Source organism: Mizuhopecten yessoensis, unplaced genomic scaffold, assembly GCF_002113885.1.
Source record: "Mizuhopecten yessoensis strain PY_sf001 unplaced genomic scaffold, ASM211388v2 scaffold10925, whole genome shotgun sequence".
NCBI classification, from domain to species: domain Eukaryota; kingdom Metazoa; phylum Mollusca; class Bivalvia; order Pectinida; family Pectinidae; genus Mizuhopecten; species Mizuhopecten yessoensis.
In genome coordinates, this window is record NW_018408790.1 from 139,947 (window position 1) to 164,556 (window position 24,610).

General features: G+C 34.4%; 1 protein-coding gene across 3 annotated transcripts in view; it reads left to right on the forward strand.

Annotated features, from left to right (window-relative positions):
• The window catches only part of LOC110463767, a 72,641-nt gene that overhangs the window by 38,743 nt on the left and 9,288 nt on the right, over positions 1-24,610 (forward strand). The window contains exons 1-2 of one of the 3 annotated variants that reach the window (XM_021518619.1): positions 9,678-9,767; positions 14,483-14,596. In XM_021518619.1, coding sequence (XP_021374294.1) covers positions 14,507-14,596 — 90 coding nt within the window. In that variant the 5' untranslated portion in view covers positions 9,678-9,767; positions 14,483-14,506. Of the gene's footprint in view, positions 1-9,677; positions 9,768-13,202; positions 13,411-14,482; positions 14,597-24,610 lie in introns of those variants that run through there. The other 2 variants (XM_021518617.1, XM_021518618.1) reach the window with 2 other exon arrangements.

A 24,610-nucleotide genomic window follows, 5' to 3' on the forward strand; every position in this document is an offset into this window, starting at 1 on the left:
TGATGGCGTAATGGTATATATTGTCCTGGTATGTTGACGTTGTGGTATATTTTGTCCTTGTATGTTGACGATGTGGTATATTTTGTCCTTGTATGATGGCGTTATGGGATATTTTGTCCTTGTATTTTGACGTTGTGGTATATTTTGTCCTTGTATAATGGCGTTATGGTATATATTGTCCTGGTATGTTGACGTTGTGGTATATTTTGTCCTTGTATGTTGACGTTGTGGTATATTTTGTCCTTGTATGATGGCGTTATGGGATATTTTGTCCTTAAATGCTGATGTTGTGGTATATTTTGTCCTTGTATGTTGACGTTGTGGTATATTTTGTCCTTGTATGATGGCGTTATGGTATATATTGTCCTGGTATGTTGACGTTGTGGTATATTTTGTCCTTATATGCTGATGTTGTGGTATATTTTGTCCTTGTATGATGGCGTTATGGTATATATTGTCCATGTACGTTGACGTTGTAGTTTATTTTTTCCTTGTATGATAGCGTTATGGTATAATTTGTCTTTGTTCTGTGACGCAGTGGTATATTATAAACTTGGTAGTTTACGCTGTGATGCATGTCTCTATTTACCTGTAATTGTTACTTCACAAATGGTCACCGAAAACCTTAGCAACATCTACATTAAATGTGTTTGATTTGGTGTTTGACCTTTTACACGAAATTCTTTGTGCAATTTAACTAGTCTGGTGGTTAGTGGGATTTACTGTATATACATTCTGAAATTGACATCACGTCAAGGGAAATTGACACAATACGTCATTCATTCTGACCTGACGGTTATTTTTACGTCACTTATGTTACCGTCTCGCTGTGATCACGTCGAACTCTCGTCCAGTAGTCTTGCGGTAAATTTCTTTCAATAACATGTTATAATTTTCATCAAACCGATGGTAATTGACATTTGCTATTTAGAAATTGACACAAGTTGCCTTTCAATATTTATTTGAAATCAGACCTGGTGCTTATCTTGACGTCAACTACGTCACCGTCTCGCTGTGATCTCGTTATACTCTCGCACGACTCTCTTGCGGTAATTATCTTTCATTACACTGTTTAATTCTCATCAAAACTGATTTTGATTGACATTAAGTGTTGTTATTTCTAAAATATTTCTTTATATATTCGTTCTTGCCGACTGTTGATTTAAGTAAATGATTATCTTGAGCATCGAGACGTACAAGTGTACGTGCTTAACTCGAGTTTAATTTCGACCGAAACAAACTGGTTGCTCAAATAGTATCTTTCATGTTTTATCGTGAAGAATCGTCTGTGTTTTTACGTAGCACTGTTTCAAATCAACACTGAGGAAAACTTGTATCCCCAGACTTTTCAATGCGAGATAGTCCAAAGAACAATCTAATATTTATCATTCTTTTACTGAAATGTCGCGCTAAACGTTGCTTACCTGTCGACAATGTAGTTCGCATAAACAAGATCGAATTGAATTTGACGTGGCATTTAATGAAATGCATCACGATACTGAGAAACGAGTAAATCACATGTATCAACAATTACGTTTGGAAAGAAAAAGCACCTGTTGAGGTATGATTCCGGATTCTTTATTTTAAAATTCAGAAACAACGAGCGGAATGTTTGTTTAAGAAGTAAACATACATACACTAAGTGCGCGTGACGCAACATATTTGGCTGTTAAGTACCCGTTTAGCCCTGCCACTAACGATAAGTGTTATAAAGAGAATTGGGCGGGCTAGCTAAATCAGGAAGATTGATGCTTCTAAAGTACATCAGCTTCACTAAAGATGAGCCTGACTGATGCGGTCATTCATCGTCTAAAATACAGTAATTATCCGGTCTGGAGTTGTGTGAAGGGTATGTGATGTACTACATTACCGACACCGGGTGTAAAACGTCTTGTTGTCTTAATACAGTGCGTAACAGGATATCCGATTCACTCCCAAGGTTCCTTGCGGTGAATTGGGACTTAATCAAGCAACGTTGGGGATATTGTAGAAAACGTTTTATTGTATACCTAGTGATTCTAATATATATAAAGTGATATATCGCCAGTTTTCATAACTGTTACTTTAGAAAATGTTTTCCTTTTGGCTGAAAGTAATCGATTGTTTTTCACTGACCAAAATAAGAACTAACGCCATGGTAACGTGACGTCAGTATTGCGTCCTCTACGTAATGCTGTTCACCATTGTTGTTCGGTCAAACCTTTCGGGAAGCAAATGAAACAATAATACCGGATAAACATCAATGCAATATAAAAAAAAATTACAAAATATATGTAGGTATACATATAACTTTTGTTTATTGAGCTAACGTACGCAGCCACTCAAACGCTTGTGTTTTTTTTATATCCACGCAAACAGTTAGTGCACTCTTTGAGGTCAGACAAAGACAAATATGTGGTTGTGCTTGTGTAGCCATTTTTTCGGTCCCTAGCATCACCAATGAGTACTCGAAGGACGACACAGCTATATGGGGCATTGTAATCCATTTTTGGCATGTTGCATCTATTACCAGATTTTAAAAATGCAGTCTCATGTTCATGTCTAGGATTCATCTTTCAGGATATAAGGTGGTAGACGCTGCTGGTGTATTTCCTTGTCCCCGATGTTTGGCGTAACATTGATGGCCACAGTAATCGCATTGGGGTATTGAACCGGTTCTTAATATACACACTGTACTCATTATTAATCTGAAATTAACCAGGTCTCCACTAATTTTTTTCTGTTTTTTTTTTTGAAATATATATAGTTAAGTTTTTTTACGAATCTCCTCTCTGTTTTATCAAAAGTTAAGACCAATTAGGATTTTCAAAGTTTTTCGTCCCTAGTATTAACGATGAGTCCTATTAGGACGAAACAGCTGTATGATACAGCGTGCACTATGGTTGCCCTGCTCCATGTGTGTGGTAACATCTTTCATCCGTACAGAAACGTGTTTTTTTTTGTTTTTTTTTATATCTTTTGTTGTTTTGTTTTTGTTTATTGTCATTTCAACATCCTCTTTCTCCTTAAGGTTTTCTCAGAAATAAAAAAAATAAAAAATGAAAATTTCGTCTGTAGTTTTGAAGTGTATGGCATTTTAATGCTCGTCAGTTCTGATAAAACATCAAATGAAATAGATAATCGATTTTCTGAGTTAATCCCCCATAAACGAGTTGGAGCACGAGACAGCATACGGGTCACGTGATCAACGAGCTTCTTGTCCTCCCCCGCCTCTATAATGACACATTTAGTCGATCAAAACCATATTAGCTTGCTTAATCTTAAACCATTATTGTCGACTTTGAAACTGCCAGTTTGAAATTCGATATGGAAAACAAAATGTCAGGTTTCCATTAATACTATTTCTATTGTAGTGATTACGTTTCAATCATTTTAAATTATTTCATATTAAAATGAAATATATATTTTTTCATTATAAAAATTTTATTTTAATTTTTAAACATTGTCTTGTTTTATTTGAATCCTATACGAAAGTGTCTGTGTGTATTAAAAATAATTAATACGCAGTTACAATATTATTCAGAATCCTGATGTCGCATGATAGTTAATATTCAAGAATTGTGACGTAGCCATGTCATTGTTTCACGTAACCGTGAAGGCAGAAAAATAGACAACATACCATCGCGTAAATAAGACCAAAATAGGAGCTCGAATTCGACACGAAAAGACGATAACAGTAAATGTTAGGCAACGGTAATCTAGTGGTAGGACGCCGGGCTCGTGACCAAAGGGTTGCTAGTTCGATTCATGGCACGCACTGTGTTGTATCTTTAAACAAGAAACTTTCTATGATTGTTCCAGTCTACTCAGCTGCAAATGAGTACGTGGTTGAGCAGTGCTGGAATTGTTAAATGCTAGCTCGGGGCGCCGAAATGACAGCACCGGCTTATATGCTCCCCAGGGTGAAAGGTATTGGGTGGTTGCAAAGGCCCTATAACCACGGGTAATAATTTGTGGACCGCTTTGAGACGACCTACGAACAAGGTTGTGATAAAGCGGTATATAAAAACCTCGAATTTATTATTATTATTATTGGTATGATAACGGTATTGGAAGAATAGTATTTAATAACCAACATATGCGATGTGCAATGGATGTGATGATTTGGACCGGCTTCATTTAAATGTTACATTTAGAATTTAAGAAAATAAAATAATAGAAAAATGGAAACCCAGGCGGATACCACAGTAGGCGTAGAATCGTTTAACAAGCATCTGATTTCATCTCTGCATTTGTGCTGGCAATCTTGTTGTCTTTCCTTATGTTTTGGTGTCTCCTCGGTTCCTGTTTTCATGTCAAATTCTAGTCCTGTTTTAGCCTTATTTACGCTACGCTATGTTTATGTTTGTCTGCCAACAGGGAACTGTCGGCACCTTCCTTAAACGAGAAAATACTTTCTCAATTACGGAAAATGCCGACGTTTTCCAGGTTGGCTATTTTGCTAGCAGCATAGATCAGCACTATTTCATTGATCACATAAACGCTTGACCGTTGAATCACCTTTTGGTGCCCTCTGGTGCTACGTTTGGAACTTTCTGGTGTTACATTTGGAACATATCTGAAGTAAGAGTGTAGACTTTGGACCACCCTTTGAATAGTATGATTGCATTGTGTTTTGGAATAGTGAGGTGTGTGTCAGGGGAGGATCAAATAACGCCCTGCGTCAGCAATCCACTCTTGGATCGTTCAAAGAACTAACCAGTAAACTGGCAGCAATAGGAATGATGTCTGTACATTTTGAAAAGTTTATTAACGTATGTTTGTATCATACTAGTACGTCCGTAAATAAATTTATATATATACATGATTGTTTTTTGTTTGTTTTTGTTTTAAATATTAACATATTCACAAAGAAATGTATGGATAATCTTTTATCAACGCTAATTAATTTGATGAAAACATCGATGACACTTTTAAAATAAATACAAGGAAAGGATGAGGCAATGTTGAATTAGTTAGCATTGTTTGTTAGTTCCCAAGAGAGATACCTCATCATTTGTAAGGAAGCTTGGATCTTTAAATAAACAGTGCTGTCTTAAAATTCAAATTCAAATCGAAAGCAACTTAATCAATCAGTTTCATTCTTGAATCGATGAACAAATATCCTTTAAAATCCAAAACATCAATATTTGTTATCTAATCCATTTTTTGATAAAAAAAAAAAAAACCATTATGTTTCTTAGAAAGCAGGATATATGGTATTGAAAATGTTTTCCAATTAAGAAAGCACGAATGCAAATCAGTTTCATTCAAGAAATAAACTGTAGGGTGACATTGTGATAGTCGATTCATTGATCATACATAGAACCCCGAATATTCCCGGAGGTATTGGAGCGTATTTCACGTTGTTATCATCATCTTATATATTACATAGCGTTGTAATTAAATACAGATACTTTATACCACACTGCAGTATACGGTTACTGCACTATCTCCCCCAGACATTTACTATCGTAAATCTAGCAATTTCCTCCTCCGATATCAAATGTTTTATCTCAAATTTACCATCAACTTTCGTCAGTTTTAAAACCGTGGTTGTTTAGTATGAAATATGAATACATCGGCTGGTTTTTTTTTATAGTGGAGTTGTGATTTTTATCGTTCACCATTTTTAATAATTAATAAAAGTTTCTTCAAACACCAAATTAATTAAATGATTCAATTCTCTCGGTATTTATTTCTAACCAACATAAACAGCGTACAATGGTATTAAAAGAAGTTGAGTTGCTTCATTTATTCGCGTTCGTGTTAGAAGAGTTGTCGATTTAATTTGTTGTCTCTATAAAGTTATATATTTGCATAGTTTATATGATAACTGGTTTTCTTGATAAATGAATTCTAGAAAACATGTAAGATTCTGTTCGTCGTAAATATTATTTTCATTTTTTTTATATTTTAATGTCATTATTTATTATTATTTTTTTTTTCATTTTTAAATTTAAAATTCATAATCACCAATTTATAAACGTACGTGTCCAGCTGTTTTACTCAGCGTCGTTCAAAGTATCAAAGGGAATTATTGAAATGAGGGTTACAAATGCTACAAATTAAAGTACATTACCAGTTGTGTGATCCTCCATGAGAACGAATTACCAATATAAAGACATGCTACTGTGATTAACAGAACAGCGAGAGCACACACTGCGTTTTCACTACCCCGGTTCTGACCTCTTAATCATGACATTACTTGAATTTGTCCTAAATTTACATTACGCGCGTCGTCAATGAGGGCAAAGGACGCTTTCCCCTTTGGAACACCTGGTCTTATTCTTCTTGTAATATTTTTAATGGTATCAATGTTACTCGTTCCTTTGTTTTTATATCTTGCGCTAGTTTCAGCCGTCTTTAGTTCTAATTACGGTTTTGTATATATATATATATATATATATACTTTTTTACTGCTTTTCCTCTTATTTTAAGTGGAAGTTATTGCTTAGTTTGCCTTTCGATAGTGATAAAATGAGAGTAAGACTACGGGCTACAAATCTGCAGATATCTCACTGCCACGAACATTAGATGTAATTATAGATCCTTACGCCCTGAAGTGGTTTAAGCTTAATTTGAGTTGTAAAGTCTTTGAGCAAAGGAATACTGCCTTTGTTAAGTTAACCATACTTTCTAGAATCAGTTCTGATGTGGCCTTGGAGAGGAACAGCTGATTAATACTGATACTCGGGTAAATAACAGGTTATACCTTCTTTCATCAACAATCAAAGTTTACGATGAACACGAGGTTGTTCCTGGTTTCATATTAAATATGAGATATTATCTTAGATTTAGCGACTTCTTAACCAAAAAGAAGTAATTCACAAAATAAAAAATAAAAAATATTCTTTGTATTCATGAGATAATTGGATTTAAGGTCAATTGTCTTCTCGAATCCAAGGGACTCTTGAATAAAAATACACTTTATACCTGAAAGCATTCTGATATCTTTCCTGGTGTAAAAAGCGTATTATTAGACTTTTCACGGTTTCGATCAGCAGTCAACGGATAGGGTATATAACAAAACAGTGGAAAACTCAGCAATTTTCCCTGCTATTATGGCAGAGCGAGACAAATATTCCGTCTCATTGGTCAGTTAATTATAGCATCCAATGAGACGGACGCTTGAGACTTTAACTTCCCTCACAAAAAGCAAAATGGTCACCTTTTAATATATATGTATACACGATCCGTGGAATAGCATATTGTTGTTCAAACCTCTAATACGCCTAATATTTCTCCCTTCACGTCAGAAAGGTCTAAAATAATTTCTTAATTTCTTTTCTGTGTTAGAATCAACGTGAAGGTATCATAATCGTAGAAATTGATATTTACAGTAGTGGCGCAGCGGGGATCCTTTTACCAAGACCGCCGGGGTTCGATCCCCTATCGGACTTGAAAAGGTATTTGGTCGCCAGCCAACCACGTTGGTTTTCTCATGTTAACGAGTTTCCTCCCACATTAAGATCAGATACGTACTTTAAATCGGGTCAATAAGAGTGATATAAATAAATTGGTAAAACTTCATTAGTGTTGTAAATAGATAAACAAAGAAAACAACAGTGATGGACAATGGTCGTTTTCTTTTCTAGTGTGAATTTGTTTGTTTCGGTTTGTTTGTTTGCGTGTTAATTATATAAAGTCACCATAACACAATGCACGTCATAGATAGACGTTGTCCAGTGTAATATATAAATAAAATGACTGCCAACCTGCCCAGTTCATAACTATGTAAATGGGATAGATAATAATAGGGAACAAGGGGGGAGGTATAAAAGGCTGAAGATCAAGTTTTGTCTATAATATGTTTCCTTGAGGGACCAGAACAAATACTCCAGATTCATTTTTTTTTTTCAGACTAATGGGATTCAGCAGGCAAATTTATTTGTGTTCTCAAATCTAAAAATGAACTGAAAACTAACTTCGCCGCTTATCATGCCCAGACTATCAAAAACCCACATATAAATGAATATTTATTTTAATTCATCCCGATTCGGATTTTCTCGACAATCTCGACAAAAATGAATCATAAATAGAACATATAATATATAATCGACAATTTAGCTATTCAGTCGGTGTTTTGTTGAGACTCGGTCTTCACTTAGCCAACTTTACACAACTGCCTTCCAATACCGCAATGCAGGCCTGTAGAAGAGGCCAAGTATGTTGGACTAGATTACAGACGCTCTCCGTATTTATTTTATCAAAAACCGATTAGAAGTGTAATGTGATACTTAAGCCGTCGTTATTTCGCATCTTTAGTTAAAAGAGCTTGATCGAAGAACTGTTTAAATAAACCTTGCGTCTGTTTGTTTGTATCTGTTAAGGTAAGACTAATTACATTTGATACATTATTTTACAGATTTACACACAAAAATTCATTTGCTCACTTTTTCACAGTTGTATACTTGTAATGTGATGACATCGTATACTATTTCCCAGAAATATCATATTTTAACTAGATGTATGTATGGAAATATTTTGAATTGATAAAGTTTCAAGCCTTTTTACCTATCCATCGAATATTGTCACGTATGTCAACATTGAATTAATGAATTATTCTTAAGTTAAACAAAAATATCGTTATTTACAATAACAATTGAAATTTAAAAAAAAAAACATGTCGAAGTCATATAATATTAGGGAGGAATCTTTGAGATTTACATGGTATTTGGTATACTTGCATACAGGGATTTCTTTTGTTTTGTCAAGAGAAACTTTTGCCCTTCAATAGCAAAATTCATATAATAATTACCCACTACACATGCCATTAGACTACATATGTAATCAGACACAAAATATTATATATTATTTTACATTATTACATCAATATATGATATCTAATAATACTCCCTTCACGTCAGAAAAGCATTTGGTCGTCTGCCCGACCACGGGGATTTTCTCATGTAAACCGGTTTCCTCCCACATTAAGATCCGATGTGCGCTTGAAATCGGGTCAACAAGAGTGCTATATAAAAATAATTAAAACTTGCTTCATTACTGTTCTTGTAAATAGATTAACAGAAAAAAGCAGTGATAGACAACGGTCGTTTTCTTTTCTAGTGTATATTTGTTTGTCTCGACCTGTTTGTTTGTTTGTTTATTATATAAAGTCACCATAACACAATGCACGTCATAGATAGACGTTGTCCAGTGTAATATATATAAAAATGACTGCCAACTTGTCTATTCTATAATTATGTAAATGTGGAAGATATTAATAGGTATCAAGGGGAAAAGAGGAAAGGTATAAAAGGGTGAAGATCAAGTTTTGTCTATGTTATGTTCCCTTGAGGGACCAGAACAAAAACACCAGATTCATTTTTTATCACAGACTAATTAGTTTCAGCAGGTCAAATTTATCTCTGTCCTCAAATCTAAAATGAAACTGTAAACTGACTTCGCTTATCATGCCCAGACTATCAAAACTAACATGTAAATGTATTTTTATTTATACAATCTCGATAAAAATAAGTCATAAACAGAACATATAATATATAATCGACAATTTAGCTATTCAGTCGGTGTTTTGTTTAGACTCGGTCTTCACTTAGCCAACTTTACACAGCTGCCTTCCAATACCGCATTGCAGGCCTGTACACGACGCCAAGTATGTTGGACTATATTACAGACGCTCTCTGTATTCTTTTATCAAAAACCGATTAGAAGTGCAATGTGATGCTTAAGCCGTCGTCATTTCGCACTCTTTAGTTAACAGAGCTTGATCGAAGAACTGTTGAATAAAATCGTTCGTATTTTTGTGTCTCGTTTGAGCAGTTAAGGTAAGACTAATTAAATTTCATTCCGTATTTCACGGATTTACACACAATTTGATCACTTGTTTTAACAATTTTGTACTTGTTATGTGATGTCTGTATATACTTTACCCAGAAATATGATATTTTAATTTGATGTATGGAAATATTTAAAAATTAGAAATGCTCTAAGCTTGTTTACCCATCCATCGAATATTGTGCATATACATATGTCATCATTGAATTAATGAATTATTTTTAAATCAAACGTAAAAATTTGCAATAAGAATTGAAATTTTGAAATAGCTTTGTCGAAGTCATATAATGTTAAGGAAGAATCTTTGAGATTTACGGGGTACTTGGTATACTGCTTACTGGGATTATTTTTGCCAAGACAAACTTTCGGCCTTCAGCAGTAAAATTAATATTCGTACAATAATAATTGCCCCCTACACATGTCATTAGACTACACATGTTATCAGACACAAATAATTATATATTATTTTACAATATTACATCCATATATAATGCATAATATCTTATAGCTGAGTTTAAGTTCTTACTAATGAATTTTTAACGGATTACCAATCACGATCAAGTTGATTTTTGAAGTACCGCGTTTTTATTTGGACACCGTAGCGTAGCTAACGACCTGCTGATGACTGTTAAGAATGGAATAAACTGGGTTGGTTAACACAGTATCAGTGCGGCGATATTCAAGTAGTAGAGCAATGCAAAAAATGCTTTGTCGGAAGCATGGTTATATAGCATAACAGAACAGGATAACAGAACAGGAAAAATATCAGTCATATCACACGTTGGCACGCATACTACAAATAAAGGTAAATGTTTCATAATAATTGAAGGAAAACACTAGATTTGTAGAAGTGTCTGAAAAAAATGAGATAAACACGAATTTGATACTACAAATAATATATATTTTCATGATTTCAAATTTCTGTGAACAAATTACGTAAGTATAAAACTGTAATGATATATGGAAATGTCAATTGTAGTTGTATGGTGCTGTTTTCGACCGTGTTTCTTTTTGTTATTTGTGAAGTCACGTGGTTTACTAAGATAAATGAGAATCGCCCGCATTTGCCACTGATTGGCGTGTGTAACCTTGGAATGGCATTTACTATTTGTCTTGTAGTTTTGGTAGTTAACGTGTAAACATCTTGTCTTAATGTGCAGCAGTTCTTTCAATACTCTGAGCATGCCTTCTCAAGTAAGAGTTTCTCCAAAGCGACTGTCGCTGATTCTTCCTGCGTACCGATGTGTATGTAAACGGCTGTTGATAGAAGGGGCTAACGGCTTTGGGATTACTCAGATAGGATAGAAAGGCTGCGTGGTCACGACTTAGTGAGAATAGCATGTTTGAAGGTCCATATTGAAAATCGAACCTCGGTCGTCTGCCTGTAATAAGAGAGATTATTAACTGTGACAATCTCATGTAAGAGAACTAGTAAATTTCAGACGATGGTATATACGTGATGTCAAAGTCAGAGAAACGCCGCAATCTAATAAGGTCATCAACTTGAGTGAACCCACGCGCACGAGTCTGTCATCGAACATTAGAAGCGTTGGTCATTGGAGCGTGATGAAGAAAAATCCCATAATTCTGTTAATGAGAAGATTCCACATCGTTATAACGGGGTTACGTAATTGTACAAACAGGATAACATCACGTGATCGACATCTCTACAGAAAGGAATATTTGTAGGAGTATGGATTCAAAGTTTATTACCCCTACACAAAATCCAATTATACAGGAAAACGTTATAAGTGAATACAAACAACACGATTTGTGCCTTGTCTCGTACTTCAACAAAGTTTATATTGAACTTAACATGTCAGCAGAGCAACGTTTGTCAATGCAAATGCTGATTTTAACTGTATCTTATCACTAAGGGATCTTAATTCTGACAAATTACCCTTATAATAAAATCAAAATATTATGTTACACAAATTCAATAGTATGCATCAAGTCTACAACAATAGTTTAGAAATTGTACATAAATCACAATTATATTTCCACACCTCAATTGGATATTTGACTTACTTTTTTTGGGAAGGGAATTCTGTGAAGTTACGATAGAGATCATTGCAAGTCAAGTAACACAACAGACTTAAAAGGCAACACTGAAGACCTAACAATCTGCAACGCGCAAGCAATCCAACCTTACGATTATCTGGGGTTTTCGTTAACTTTATTACGAATATTACTCTTCATCAGATCAAATCAAATATGTACACCATATGATTAAAATAAAATCTAAGCTCGAATGTAATGTCATAAACTATCTTAATTGCATACGATACCATTAGCTAACTTGATATTATCGGCTTTCTGATAATGAAAACTAGGAAGAAAAGCCGAATATTTACAACTTTACAAATATGCAAGTTTCTATATCTGAAGACATGTATACGACTTCCATAACTTTTAAGTTATCGCTTACTTATACACATACCAGGTATATAGGTAATAAAGTGGAAATAGGACTGACTTTATCATGCATGGAAATGATCATTACGTTACATAGGTTACAGTTCTAAGTAATCAATATAATTACAACATGTTTAACGGAATATACTGTATAAATAGACATTTTCGCGTGTGGAAATGTTCACGTTTTGACTCTTTAAACTATCAAAACAAAGTGGAAATTTCGGCTGAGAAATGGTTCTGAAATGTAAATATTCTTTATATCTATAGTCAAAATAATCTGTTAAAGATAATATTCGCGTGTGGATATTTTTGGGCTAGTTTACACAACGCGAAAAACACGAATGTTTCCACTCCGCGAAATCCCATTTTTAAAGTAATCAATAAATACATGATAACAATAACACAGTGTACATTTGTTTGTGGAGATATTTTCGTTCACAGAGGCCTTTGACTTTGTACGAGATGTCAAAATTACCGCAGCTATTTTGAATTGGAAAGGGATATATATTCTCAACACCACTTTTTGTTTATTGGGACAACCCGGATAGTTATAGTTGGATTTAAAATAATCGGATTATTTTACATTCAACCATAACTATCCGGGTTGTCCAAATAATGAATGGATGGATGATTGAATAAATGAATGAATTAATTAACAAACGAATTTCAAGGAACAGCTTTACACGAAATTTACCTCACATATGCGGTTTTCTGGTGTACCGTACCACCATGCATGAATACTACTTAACAGAGGAAGGATAGTAAAGTTTTATCATAGTAAATATAGATCTCTATTCTCCGTGTGATGTCTTTTATAACAATTGATTCCCGGCCGGTATATAACAGCTCTGTCTGATTCTCCTCATTTAACGACACCGTATCCAGTGATCTCTCCTCACACCGACCGACAATGATCATTATTTTCTATTGAAGTAAGACATCCGCAAGGTTGTTAACTAGCTTGTGATTGGTCAACTGTTGAAGTTGGGTCTAAATCACGGACACGACGGCGTTACAACCCATTCCGGATCAATACCGACTGCGGATAAGTTAGAGAAGCATCAGAGACGGAGACGTGACCAGTCTGTTCGAGAGATCGTATCGGGAGGAAAGGGAATTTACGCTCACGTGCACTGGTCCTGGCTCTCTATCTCATACATAGTAAACAGCTGCACAGATAGGGGGATCGGTAGTTGTGTATTGGGAACTAGTCAGGTACGGTCAATTCTTATGTTCTGTATGAAACTGCATGTTCACTATCTCTTTTTTCTTTGGATTCAGAGTTTTTATCATTCGATGTTATGAAATGTTGGACTTACCAGATTTCTATAGATTCAGTGTTTTTATCGTTAGATGTTATGAAATGTTGAACAAACCAGATTTCAATACTAAATGCTCAGGAAATCATTCTCTATTCAGTTTCAGTGTTCTTACCATTCGATGTTTTGCAGTCTTGGACTAACCCGATCTCAATACTTAATGTTATCAAAGTGTTTTTCCCTTCAGTTTTAGTGGGGGTTTTCCATTGGATATCACACAATGCTGGACAAACAGATTTCGATACTAAATGTTTCAGCGGTTTAACACTACTTGCGGATTTATTTGAACTATTCAATTGTGTTATATTTCATCCTAGATAACTATTATGATAACTGTATATGGAACACGCGACTGGTAATTTTCGATTTTGATCCGTTGTTGATGCAGAGGTATATTGCCAACGAGGCATTTAAAAATAGCTTTTTAAAATGGCTTTAATTGACTTTACGTAAAGATAGCTCCTCGAATTAATGCTGCTTTTAAGATTTATTTTAGCAAGTTATCTCCGTGATCTGTTAAATGATCATACTTTATAATTTGCTTTTGCTTGATTGCCAAACAGATAGCATGTTCCTTGAAAATATGTCTTTGACAGACTTACTGGTGTTAATAATTTGTGATTTCGTTTGCTGACTGTAGATAATCTATTTTGTATTTGTAAAATTTGTATATGACTTTATGGGGCTTCATTCCCTCAGAAAGTACAAAAGTAAATTGTAGTAAGGATATGTGTTTAAGACGGTAGGAAGGTTCTGTTGTGTTAACGAAATCCGAGTTAGAAGATAGTCTGTGATTTTTTGTATGAATATGTTTAAATACATATATTACATATATTTTAAATAAGATTTTTAATTCGGTGATTGACAGCCATTCAACTTATTTATTTATTTACTTTTTCTTATCTATTTACTTATTTATATATTTATTGTTAAAGAACCCATATGAAATATCTTGTTTAATGTTACAGACGCAATAGCACCGGATCATCAACATGGAATCAAATCACCTATGGACGATGTTAGTGAGCGTGGCGCTCTCCTTACTGGTAGTTGGAGCGCAGGAAAATATTATTCCCGTCATTGTAAGTGTTTCCTATTAATTCCATTATTGTTTCAGTATGGTAAATAATGTCTTTCATTTACTACATTATTCGTGTAGTCTATTTCACGAATATTTGAATTCGCGATTGATATAATTAGTTTTCTATGATAGGATTTTTTACGGAAGATAGAAACTCGTGATTTAGGTTCCAAACAAATTAACGAGAAAATAAATCTCTCATGGAAATAAAATTATTTACAGTTACTGACAAATGAATTTCAAAGATTAGAAAACAATCCTACAGCTTATATAAGATCTCCCCCTTAAATTAAGGCATTAACCTCTTTACCACGGGGATCTATTGTTTTGTTCTATTCTTATATCAGCAACCTGTCTTTATAAACCGTTCGTCGTAAGATTTCTTTGCGAAGATTAAATCAAGAAATAAAGATTATTGTTCGACATGCTTTCTGGAGAAACAGTCTTCCCTGTTTATTGCTGTGAATGTATAAAACGCGTAACAAAAGTATTGCAGAGCAGCATTTTTTTGTATAACATTATTTATTTTCCCTTTTTCTGTATTTTTCCCATTCACTCCCCAACCGTTTGAGGTAAAACACCTCCGGAGAGTAAATTAGTCATCTAGTGTAGCTTTGTCGAAGATATTAACAACATGCAGCCGTACATATGAGTCTTACATATGTACAACTTGGTCACTATGGTAGCAATATCACACAATGTAACAGAAAGCCACAGTGTAAATGTATCTATATTAGGAATAAATGTGAAAACAAAGAGAAAGAAAATTCCGTATACTGGAAACAGAAAAATCTCTACATCTAAAAAAAAACAACAATATTACCTCTGAGAGTGTTTCTATATATTTACTTTAAGACTCAAGAAAGCGCAATTGTGTTAATGTTCAATGTTTCTTATTCCGTAGGCCTTATGGCCCAGAAAGAGCATTTGTGTTAATTTACAATGTTCCTTATTCCGTAGGCCTTATGGCCCAGAAAGAGCACTTGTGTTAATTTACAATGTTCCTTATTCCGTAGGCCTTATGGCCTATAAGTTGAAAATACAACAACAAACATATGTTGATTATATACAAACAAACGGAGAGTGATTTACAACGGCGCGTTAACATGCACATGCTTAAATGAAACAGTATTATAATTATCCCTTCAATTAGGGGGGTGGGGGGTCCTGAATGCCAAATGCACAAATTTCCCCGTAAAGCTGACAGATCTCTGGTTAATAGACATTGATTTGGGCAGGGTTGCTTTACTCTAATGATGCATCCTCTGTTTCCGAGTTGTCCATCACTGTCTGGACATTGTCCACCCCCTCCGGCCACTCAGAAAAGGTCACGTATACGGTTAGGCCGCGAATAATCACTGACCAGATGTTGATTTCATTATCACCTTGTGCTATTGTTACACAGTAAATGGTCAGCCTAGCACGTGCCCTTTGTAATTTGAAATATGTATCTCTTAAATGTTACTTCATGACAGCCATTGAAAAGACTTAAACAATAAAACTGCCGTTGCAGTAGAGTCGTCGGTTTCAAAGTTTCATACATACAATTCATGTCAGATGAATATTCAAGTGACTAAAGTTGAACAGGACAACCTGGACGTTAATGCGGCTATAACAATAAACTGACGTTAGAATAAAGGCCTCAGTTTCATGGATATAACTTAAATTTTGAGGCAATCTTCTACATTTATGTAATCACTTTTCACAGTGGAAAGGACATGGGGCGTTATGAGTCATTTCCGGCCTCATGGGGGATTAAGAATTAGTTGTTATATTCGTAATCTGGAATAATTGAAGTACATAAATATGAAAGTTAATTCGACAACTGGTTTAGGAGATATGGCAGTACAAAGGGAGACATAAACTCCCATTTTCGCAATAAAATGCGTGAATATCGTCTGTTGTGCGCTAACTGGTTGAAAATTGGCCATTCTGACTCAATTAACTTAACAATCTTCAATATTTGAAAACCTCCGTAAGTAACAAACAAATAAATAGTTGACATCCTGAAGCATTGCCATGCTAGTGTTCATTCGTAGAAAGGATTTTTCGTTTGTCACATGACAAGCTTACAGTTCAACATGATGTAAAAAATACTTTGTAAAATCGTACAAATTTAGATTGACAAACCTCAAACGGTTTGCGTCATTCTGGAGATGACTTTTGATAACGATGAATCTATACGTAAATCGTTAAAGTCTGAAACAGGAAAATCGTTTTAAACCACATGTTGAATTACGTAATTGTATATAATTTGAATGTAGGACATGCACTCGCTGTGTACGTACTTACGGAACATGATAAATTGTTAACTCTCTGCGGGTTAATTACCAAAGCCACCATCCCCATCTCTTTCTGACAGGTTCTGATAGCATGGCGATAAGTATAACGTGTATATCTTCAAAGGATATAGGTCGACAAGAATCACTTAACAAGACGTATGCCAAAAGTGCAGCAGAAAATTGTTTTCATGTTTCAGATAGTGTTTATTTCCTCAGCATCAGTTGGTTCACTAGAAAAATAAACACAAGTAAATATATATTAAATGCTATGGATTGCCAGGCGGCTTGAGTGTCCTCCCCCTCTACCCCTCCTTCCAAATCACCCTTTCCAACTCCACAACTATAGCCACCCACAATATGATATCCTAAACGTAGAGGGGCTTTAATTCACAATACAACTTTCACTGAAACAGATGTTTAGTTTGTGAAACTTAATATAATTTTAACAAATATTAAATTATTTTATTCTTATCTGAACATCTTCCCGTGTGATATTCTAATACTAATTTCACAATATAAGTGACTGTTAAAGCTTGCTTCACGCCCTATTTAATTTGTAAAATTACTCTAAAGCGCTTTACAACATATAGATAATAGTAATATTTGTAATTGTGAAACAAAAAAACAAACGCTTACAATCACTTTTATACATTTAAGCAAGCAATGTGCACATAATTCAACAAATAAAGGGTGGTATTTACATGACGTCTGTGCAAGGATTCTAAAATGCAGACGTGAAGAGGTGAGTTTTGACTTAGTCTCACGTACAATTTTGGTTTATTATAAGAAAATTGGTTTGGATTGGTTCATTGTTTAACATCCTATTAACAGCTAAGGTCATGTAAGGACGTGCCTCCATGTGTTGTGTAAGCATGCATGTACGTCTACCATAAGAAGTACCTAAACAGTTAACCAATATACCTACATGTATATCAGGTTATTTACACGTAAGGCAAACTTCGCGAATATGTTAAAAATCAAAATTCTGCATTTCAATATTCGCGTTTTTATTTCCAGATTATTATTAAGGGCGTGGTACTTTATGTGATCTACAGTTTGCAATTTAATCATGTACTTTCATCATACCGCAGATAAATTGAAAATGAGATACTCGCGAAAATTACCTGATGTACAGTTTATTGTATAGTGTAAGTATGATTGTGTAAACGCTTACCTTGCTGCGCCTGGTTTCACTTTGTTGATGTTACGGCTGCTTTACCTTTTGCTTTGGTTCTGGTTAATATGTTTTCCTGCCCACTTAAGTCCCGGAAGCTTGACACTGACTTGATAAACAAACACGTTCTGTATCAATAATTAGCACATGGAGTCATCGATCTATAACATTTTACAAATGAACATCACTAATGATAGTGTGTGAGGTATATTGACGTATTTATTCGTTTCTTTAAACTGTGTATAAGAACACCAAATGTATTGAATTTATCAACAACCGTAATTATCTTATGTACGGTATCGGAAAGAAAATAACATTTTCACTGTGTTTATGTAGATCCTCGGTAGATTATCGGTTTTTTCATCTGTTGGAATAGAAAAATGAAATCAATTAGCACTGAGCAGAAAAAAAATGTACTCTTAAACACGTAGCAAGCATCGCATAAATATTAAAATCAATATTCTTTTTCGACAAGAACATGAAAAGACGGTATCGATGCATCTCCAAAGCGAATATTGATACACGCCCGCTAAATAACTCATTAAGAAAGCGAAATCGATAAGAACCATTCATGTCCTACATTCCGTTGCTAAAAAGAAAGTAGGTGGACATGGTAAGTGTGAATAAAAATGACTGTTCCGCCCTACCTTCCTATGCTAAAGTGAAAGTAGATTTCTGTCTTTTAAAGTGTGTGAATGATACGAGGCACACAGAGATATCACTGCAGACGCATACAATTACTTCATAAATGTCAAACGCGTTACACATATATCAAGAATTTGTCAGATGATAGATAGGATAATAGAGACGCTAATGAAAGCTAGACTACGTCATGTTATTGCTGCCATATACGCGTCCTTTACTCGCTATTAAAGGTCATGGTTGTAGTGCGTAGATACTTTAAGGATACCTGTACCACTGCCGAAAACTGTAACTAAGTACTGGAAACTTTTTTTCTGACATTACTAGAGCTTTGGTAAATGATTTCTGAAAAGAAAACCATACCTTACGAGACTTTTATGTAAAATGATAAAAGTGAAATAAACAAAGAATATACCTAACAACAGTGGTCTGAATAGGGAATAGAACCATGGGCTTCAGATTGATATTGTAATATCCATTACTCTGTCCGTTCCGTAATTTGTAACAACCACATTCTGTAACATATGTTAACTGGAATCGGAAGTAGTATTATTAATAAAAAAATCAGTCAGCGCAGCAAGCCAGAGTTGGTGTCATCCTGCAGATGAATAATGCATCGTGGTTCCCCTCTGAACACATAATCTTACTTTTCTTGTTCGTTTTCAGTGGTCTCTATTTTGATTTTTTCTTTTGTATTTTTTTTGCCCTTTTTTATTGATATTGAGTTCAAATTACCCTTTTCCCCCACATTATTTATCCATCTAAGCCTTCATATTTGTTTTTATAAGGGTTCTTTATGGTATGGTTTCTATTCAGAAATGATTCATCAAAGCTATAGTCATGCCCGAAAAATCAGTTTTCAATACATAGCTACTGTTTTTGGCAATGGTACAAGGACCTTCAATTAACACAATTCTTATTTAAACAAACTAATTGTTTCTTCTCCTGGTAGGTCTCATGAACATAAAACTCCTTTGACAATTTTGGTCTTTAGTAACTAATACCTTGTTTTTTGATGAAACAAACACCATCAAAGCATGTGATTTATAACGACACTACTGTGGAAAATAACCATATCATTTGTTACTACACATGTAAAACAATAGTTGAAGTTTCAAAAAAAGAAACATGTAGTTGAAAATCGTGTATCTAGGTCTAAGCTGTGGAAAGAAGGTTAAGTTGACGGCAAATGATCACAGGAAATTCGAAAACCTGAAACACCTATTTGAAAAATCTTGTTTGTAGATTCAGAAAGACAATCGGAGAAATTATTGCATTGCATCATGTGGCAATTTCGTTCAGTAAGAACTCATCCATAGCATTAAAGGTCAAAAGAATGAAAACTCCATGCCAAAGAGTTCCAAAATGTATGAAGTATACAGTGAAAAGGGGAAAGGTGACTCTAAAACCAATAAATGTATACGAAGTACACTTTAGATGGTTCAATCAAGTTGTTTCGCTTATAAAGCTGCTTTCTCCAAGTTCTAGCTTTCCTTGTCCATGGCAACATGCTCAGTATGTTACTAGTATACACCACGTAAAAATATCTGCTGTAGTCCACCTTTGGTTTAAACTGTATTTTTTCAAGTAATGAAATACATGGCATGAATAATACAAACCACATTAGCAACATGATGAGGACACAAGTACTGTGTACTTATATAAATCCTTCTCATCTTTCTACCAAACTAGTGGCCTTATAGACTGCTAACAATTACTTATACTACAGGTACATGAAAACAAATGAAGAAAAGAAAAATATGTGGTAATGGACATGTTACAAAAGATAAATTGACATTCAATTATGACAGCATTTGTGAGGTTTTCACAATTTCGTTTTATCAACATGCTTAACCAGAACGTTTAGACTGGACAAAGAAGTCTTTAACTCTCTCGAATATTTCTATAGTTTGAGCTGTTGAGAGGTTAGAGTCTCCATAAAGTAAAACATTAGTAGGGAGTTGGTAAGAAAGGCGATCAAGGCATTTACGTCTGGGAGTTTCATACTTGTGGCGATGTTTTAGGAAAAGTTCGTTTGTTTCGAAGGCAGAGCAAGGCAAGAACAGATATCTTGACAATATTTTTCTGGAAGAGAAACCTTTAAAAGTACATTGGAAAGAAAAGAAAAACATCATCAGTTTAACAATTGCATTTCGTTTCATTAATGCGCTGTGGCTATTAGTCAAATACAATTAGAAACGTTTCATTGATCTAACCGAAGCATTTGGTGAGTCGGCATACATGTACCTTGCCTTTATGCAATATAATTTCCTCTCCCTAATTTCAGCCAAATTGTATTTATTGTTTGAGATCCAAAGATCACACACTTTATGTTAAAATCATGCTTTTTCTTCGTTCTGATGGATTTGTAACAAAACGGTATTATTGGATTTTAAACACTTATTAACATTTTACAGTTTTTCAGCATACGTTTGAGAACAAAGACATGGATGTTCATTCGTTTAACCTGAAGTATAACTGATGAATGTATCTGAAACGGCTTAAATATTTACATTGTTTGGCAACGGTAAACATTATTTTGATAGGTGTTTCTTATTCCGTATTTCTGATGATAATATACAATATCATCTTCAGCCGATCCTTTCCTGTATGGCTCTGGGTAGATGATACAAACAAACAAAAACAGTCTGTGATTTATAACGATTCCATTGAAAATTGGAAATAGTAAAAAATAAATTATTTGCCGATTATATTAATATTGAATTTCAAAACTTAGAGCTATATTTCTAACGCTTGCAGTTTGTACATTGATTTCATTCATAAAGAATAGTCAGTTTGTTTTAGTTTGATGGGTCAACATTATGTTGTTGTTACGTTGACCTATGACGAAACTAACCACACACCATTTGTTGTTTTTTTGGGTTTTTTTATGATATTGTGTGTGTGTGTGTGTGTGTGTGGGGGNTTCTTTTTGGAACTTCTAGTTTTAAATAATATATCTTTATACACATGTATTATTAACACTATTCTGATCAGGCATCGTACGGTTATTGAGATCTATGTCAGATCGCTGTTTCATAGAACAACGTATTCAGACAGAATGGTGTTTTTGTTCACCAATGTTTCAACTTTCCATCTTTCACTCTAAATCGTATATAAAAACAATATTGATTCGGACACACTGCATTATATATCCACAAAGGTATCCTTATAACTTTCTTTTTCAAAATTAACATGGACAAATGACATTGCGTACAATACCATCTGTTTCTGCCTCTTATTTCTTTTCACTGTTTATGATATCTTTCCATTTCATGAAGGTCGGTGTTTTCATTGTTATTCTCATGAAGCAGAAGTCACTTATATGGAACACTTGGATTTTGATTTTTGGTTTGGAATTTCGAGTTGGAGCTAAAATAAGTTGACTCTGATTTTGAGTTTAGAATGTGTCCTTATGTTGTGACGTCATGACATGCGTTCTAGATTACTTTATGTTTTGATGTACCTAGTATCTAACACACTAACTACGTAGTTTACAACAAAATTCATCAGAGATAAAAAAAATCTTTTGCTGACATTTTGGACCAATATATAGAGACTTGAAGAAATAATTCCAAATTTTCCATACAGACATAAAAATTGTCTAACAAAGCTATGATGGAAATGAATCTATTGGACAGTTATGGATGTTTTGTAAGCTGCGACAATGCGACAATGTGACAGTTTCGATGTGTTTGGATTCGAAAGGTCATGAGTTGCGGGTAATCAACATCAAAACTATCTTTGCCTAAGGCAGAACATGAGACGTAGTGTGTCATTTTTTTTGATGGAAATAAACTAGCGCCGTTGAATGAAATTGCCTAGCCTTCATTATCCTTAGCAGCTGCATCTATCACATTTAAATCGACTTACTTCCCTATAAATCCCGCGATTTGATACGAAAACGCAAGACTGGTTTCGCCTATTATTGAGTTTTCCCCTTCTTCTTTCTTCCTTTCTCCATTCATGATGTCTTTGGTGTTTTTTCTTCGCTCTAGTTGCTGTGCCGTTATCCGATGAATTTATTTCTGCAAACGTACTTATTTTAACGCACTCAAATTGTATCGCTTTTTCGAATTTTAATAGATTGGCGCGTATATGAATTGGCGCACATACAGATATACAATAGAGAACAAAATACAAGAACATCAATTGAACGATTCATTATTTGGCGTTATAATTAAAGAGCCAAAATCGCGAAAATAAGTCTACCACTAAAACATGTATTTTTTAACAGTATTGTCTTCCCTTTCCTTTCTTCCTTCTGTGTCGATTTCGTGAGTTGTCGTTATCGCGGTCGTGCATCTGCTGCATTTATATCAAAATGTAAAACTCAATTATCTTTCATTTGTTTAATTCTTCAGACACCCTTCCGTTTCAATGGAATAGTATTACTTCATATAATTATTAAAATAAATTCCATTCTTAAAAATTTGAATTAAAGCACTATATTGATTTTTTTTATAAACCCCACACGAATAATATTACTTAATTGCGAAGTGAAGAAGTACCTGTTTTAAAAATTCAGTTAATTGATGCCTAACAAAGTGAGCATTTGTACTGTACTGTATATACATTGACTGTTCGACTGTTCGAATCACGTCACGGCACTGTGTTGTATCTTTGAGCAAGAAACTTTACTCCGCTTGTTCCAGTCTCCTCAGCTGTAAATTAGTACGTGGTTGGGCAGTGCTAGAATTGTTGAATGCTAGCTGTGAGCGCCGAAATGGCAGCACTGGCTGTGTATGCTCCCCAGGGAGTCGAGAAAGATATTGGTTGGTTGCATAGGCCCTATAATTACGGATAATAATTTGTAAATCGCTTTGAGACTATCTACGAACTAGATTGTGATAAAGCATATATAGTAACCTCGAATTATTATTATTGTTATTATTCAAGACAAATCAGTGTAACTAAAAGTTAAAAGAATGAGAGTATCCCGATATATGTGCAGAAAATAGCAACAGGGAATTTTTCCTAAAGGTCTTTAAACGTTAATAATTTACAATTTTGGCTGTAACAGATAATTTTTAACTTAAACTAGTATTTCATGTAAACCGTGTTAAAATAAATTCAAGGTAAAAGGTTACGGCTTACCTTGGGGACTTACAGTCCACCAGCAGATCCCACCATCTTTAATCTTCGAAATATGGTTTTCCTACCTGAGAGATATTTCTGTTTATGACGTCATTAATAATTAAATTCATAGCGTGTCAGGGTCAGTCGGGGTTACTGACGTCAATAGCAAACGCCAACCGGGCTTCATATGTAAATGAGAAAAAAATAGACAGATAAGATATACTTGGAAAAAAATTGAGTTCCTAATTGACAATAGCTTTATTGAGTTCGATGGCAGTATTTTCAGGCATAGCGTTGTCATACTGGGGACAAATTGTGTCCGTTCTCTTCGTCGAGTTTTTTTTATTATTATTAATATGTGACTGACTTTACCAAAAAGCGTGTAGGGACTGGTAACAAAGACCTTGCCAAGTCAATTAATTTCACATTTTCATATATCGATGTACTGTCTTTAAATAACAAAAAGTATTTCACTCTTCTACAATAGCCTCTTGTATTGATCTTTACCAAAAACTTACCCAACATGGACAGCTTTCTACTAAACTGTAAGATAAGCGTGACGATTTCGATATTCCGATCGTTAAACGTCCCTTCCTTGATAGAAGCATTCCTACTTCCCCACCTTCTATGTTAAATACGCCACAATTCAATACGATATTCAAGACTTTACTCCAAATCTCACGATTCCATGTGATTAATATCAAATGCTGACGAACAAGTCTACAAAACGCGGTTTCCAATAATGCAAAGTGACGAATACTATGTTTTAATACAGTCGCCATCATGGTATCCATGGATATGAATGTCGACGTTTCATTATACTTATGTGAAATTGTCA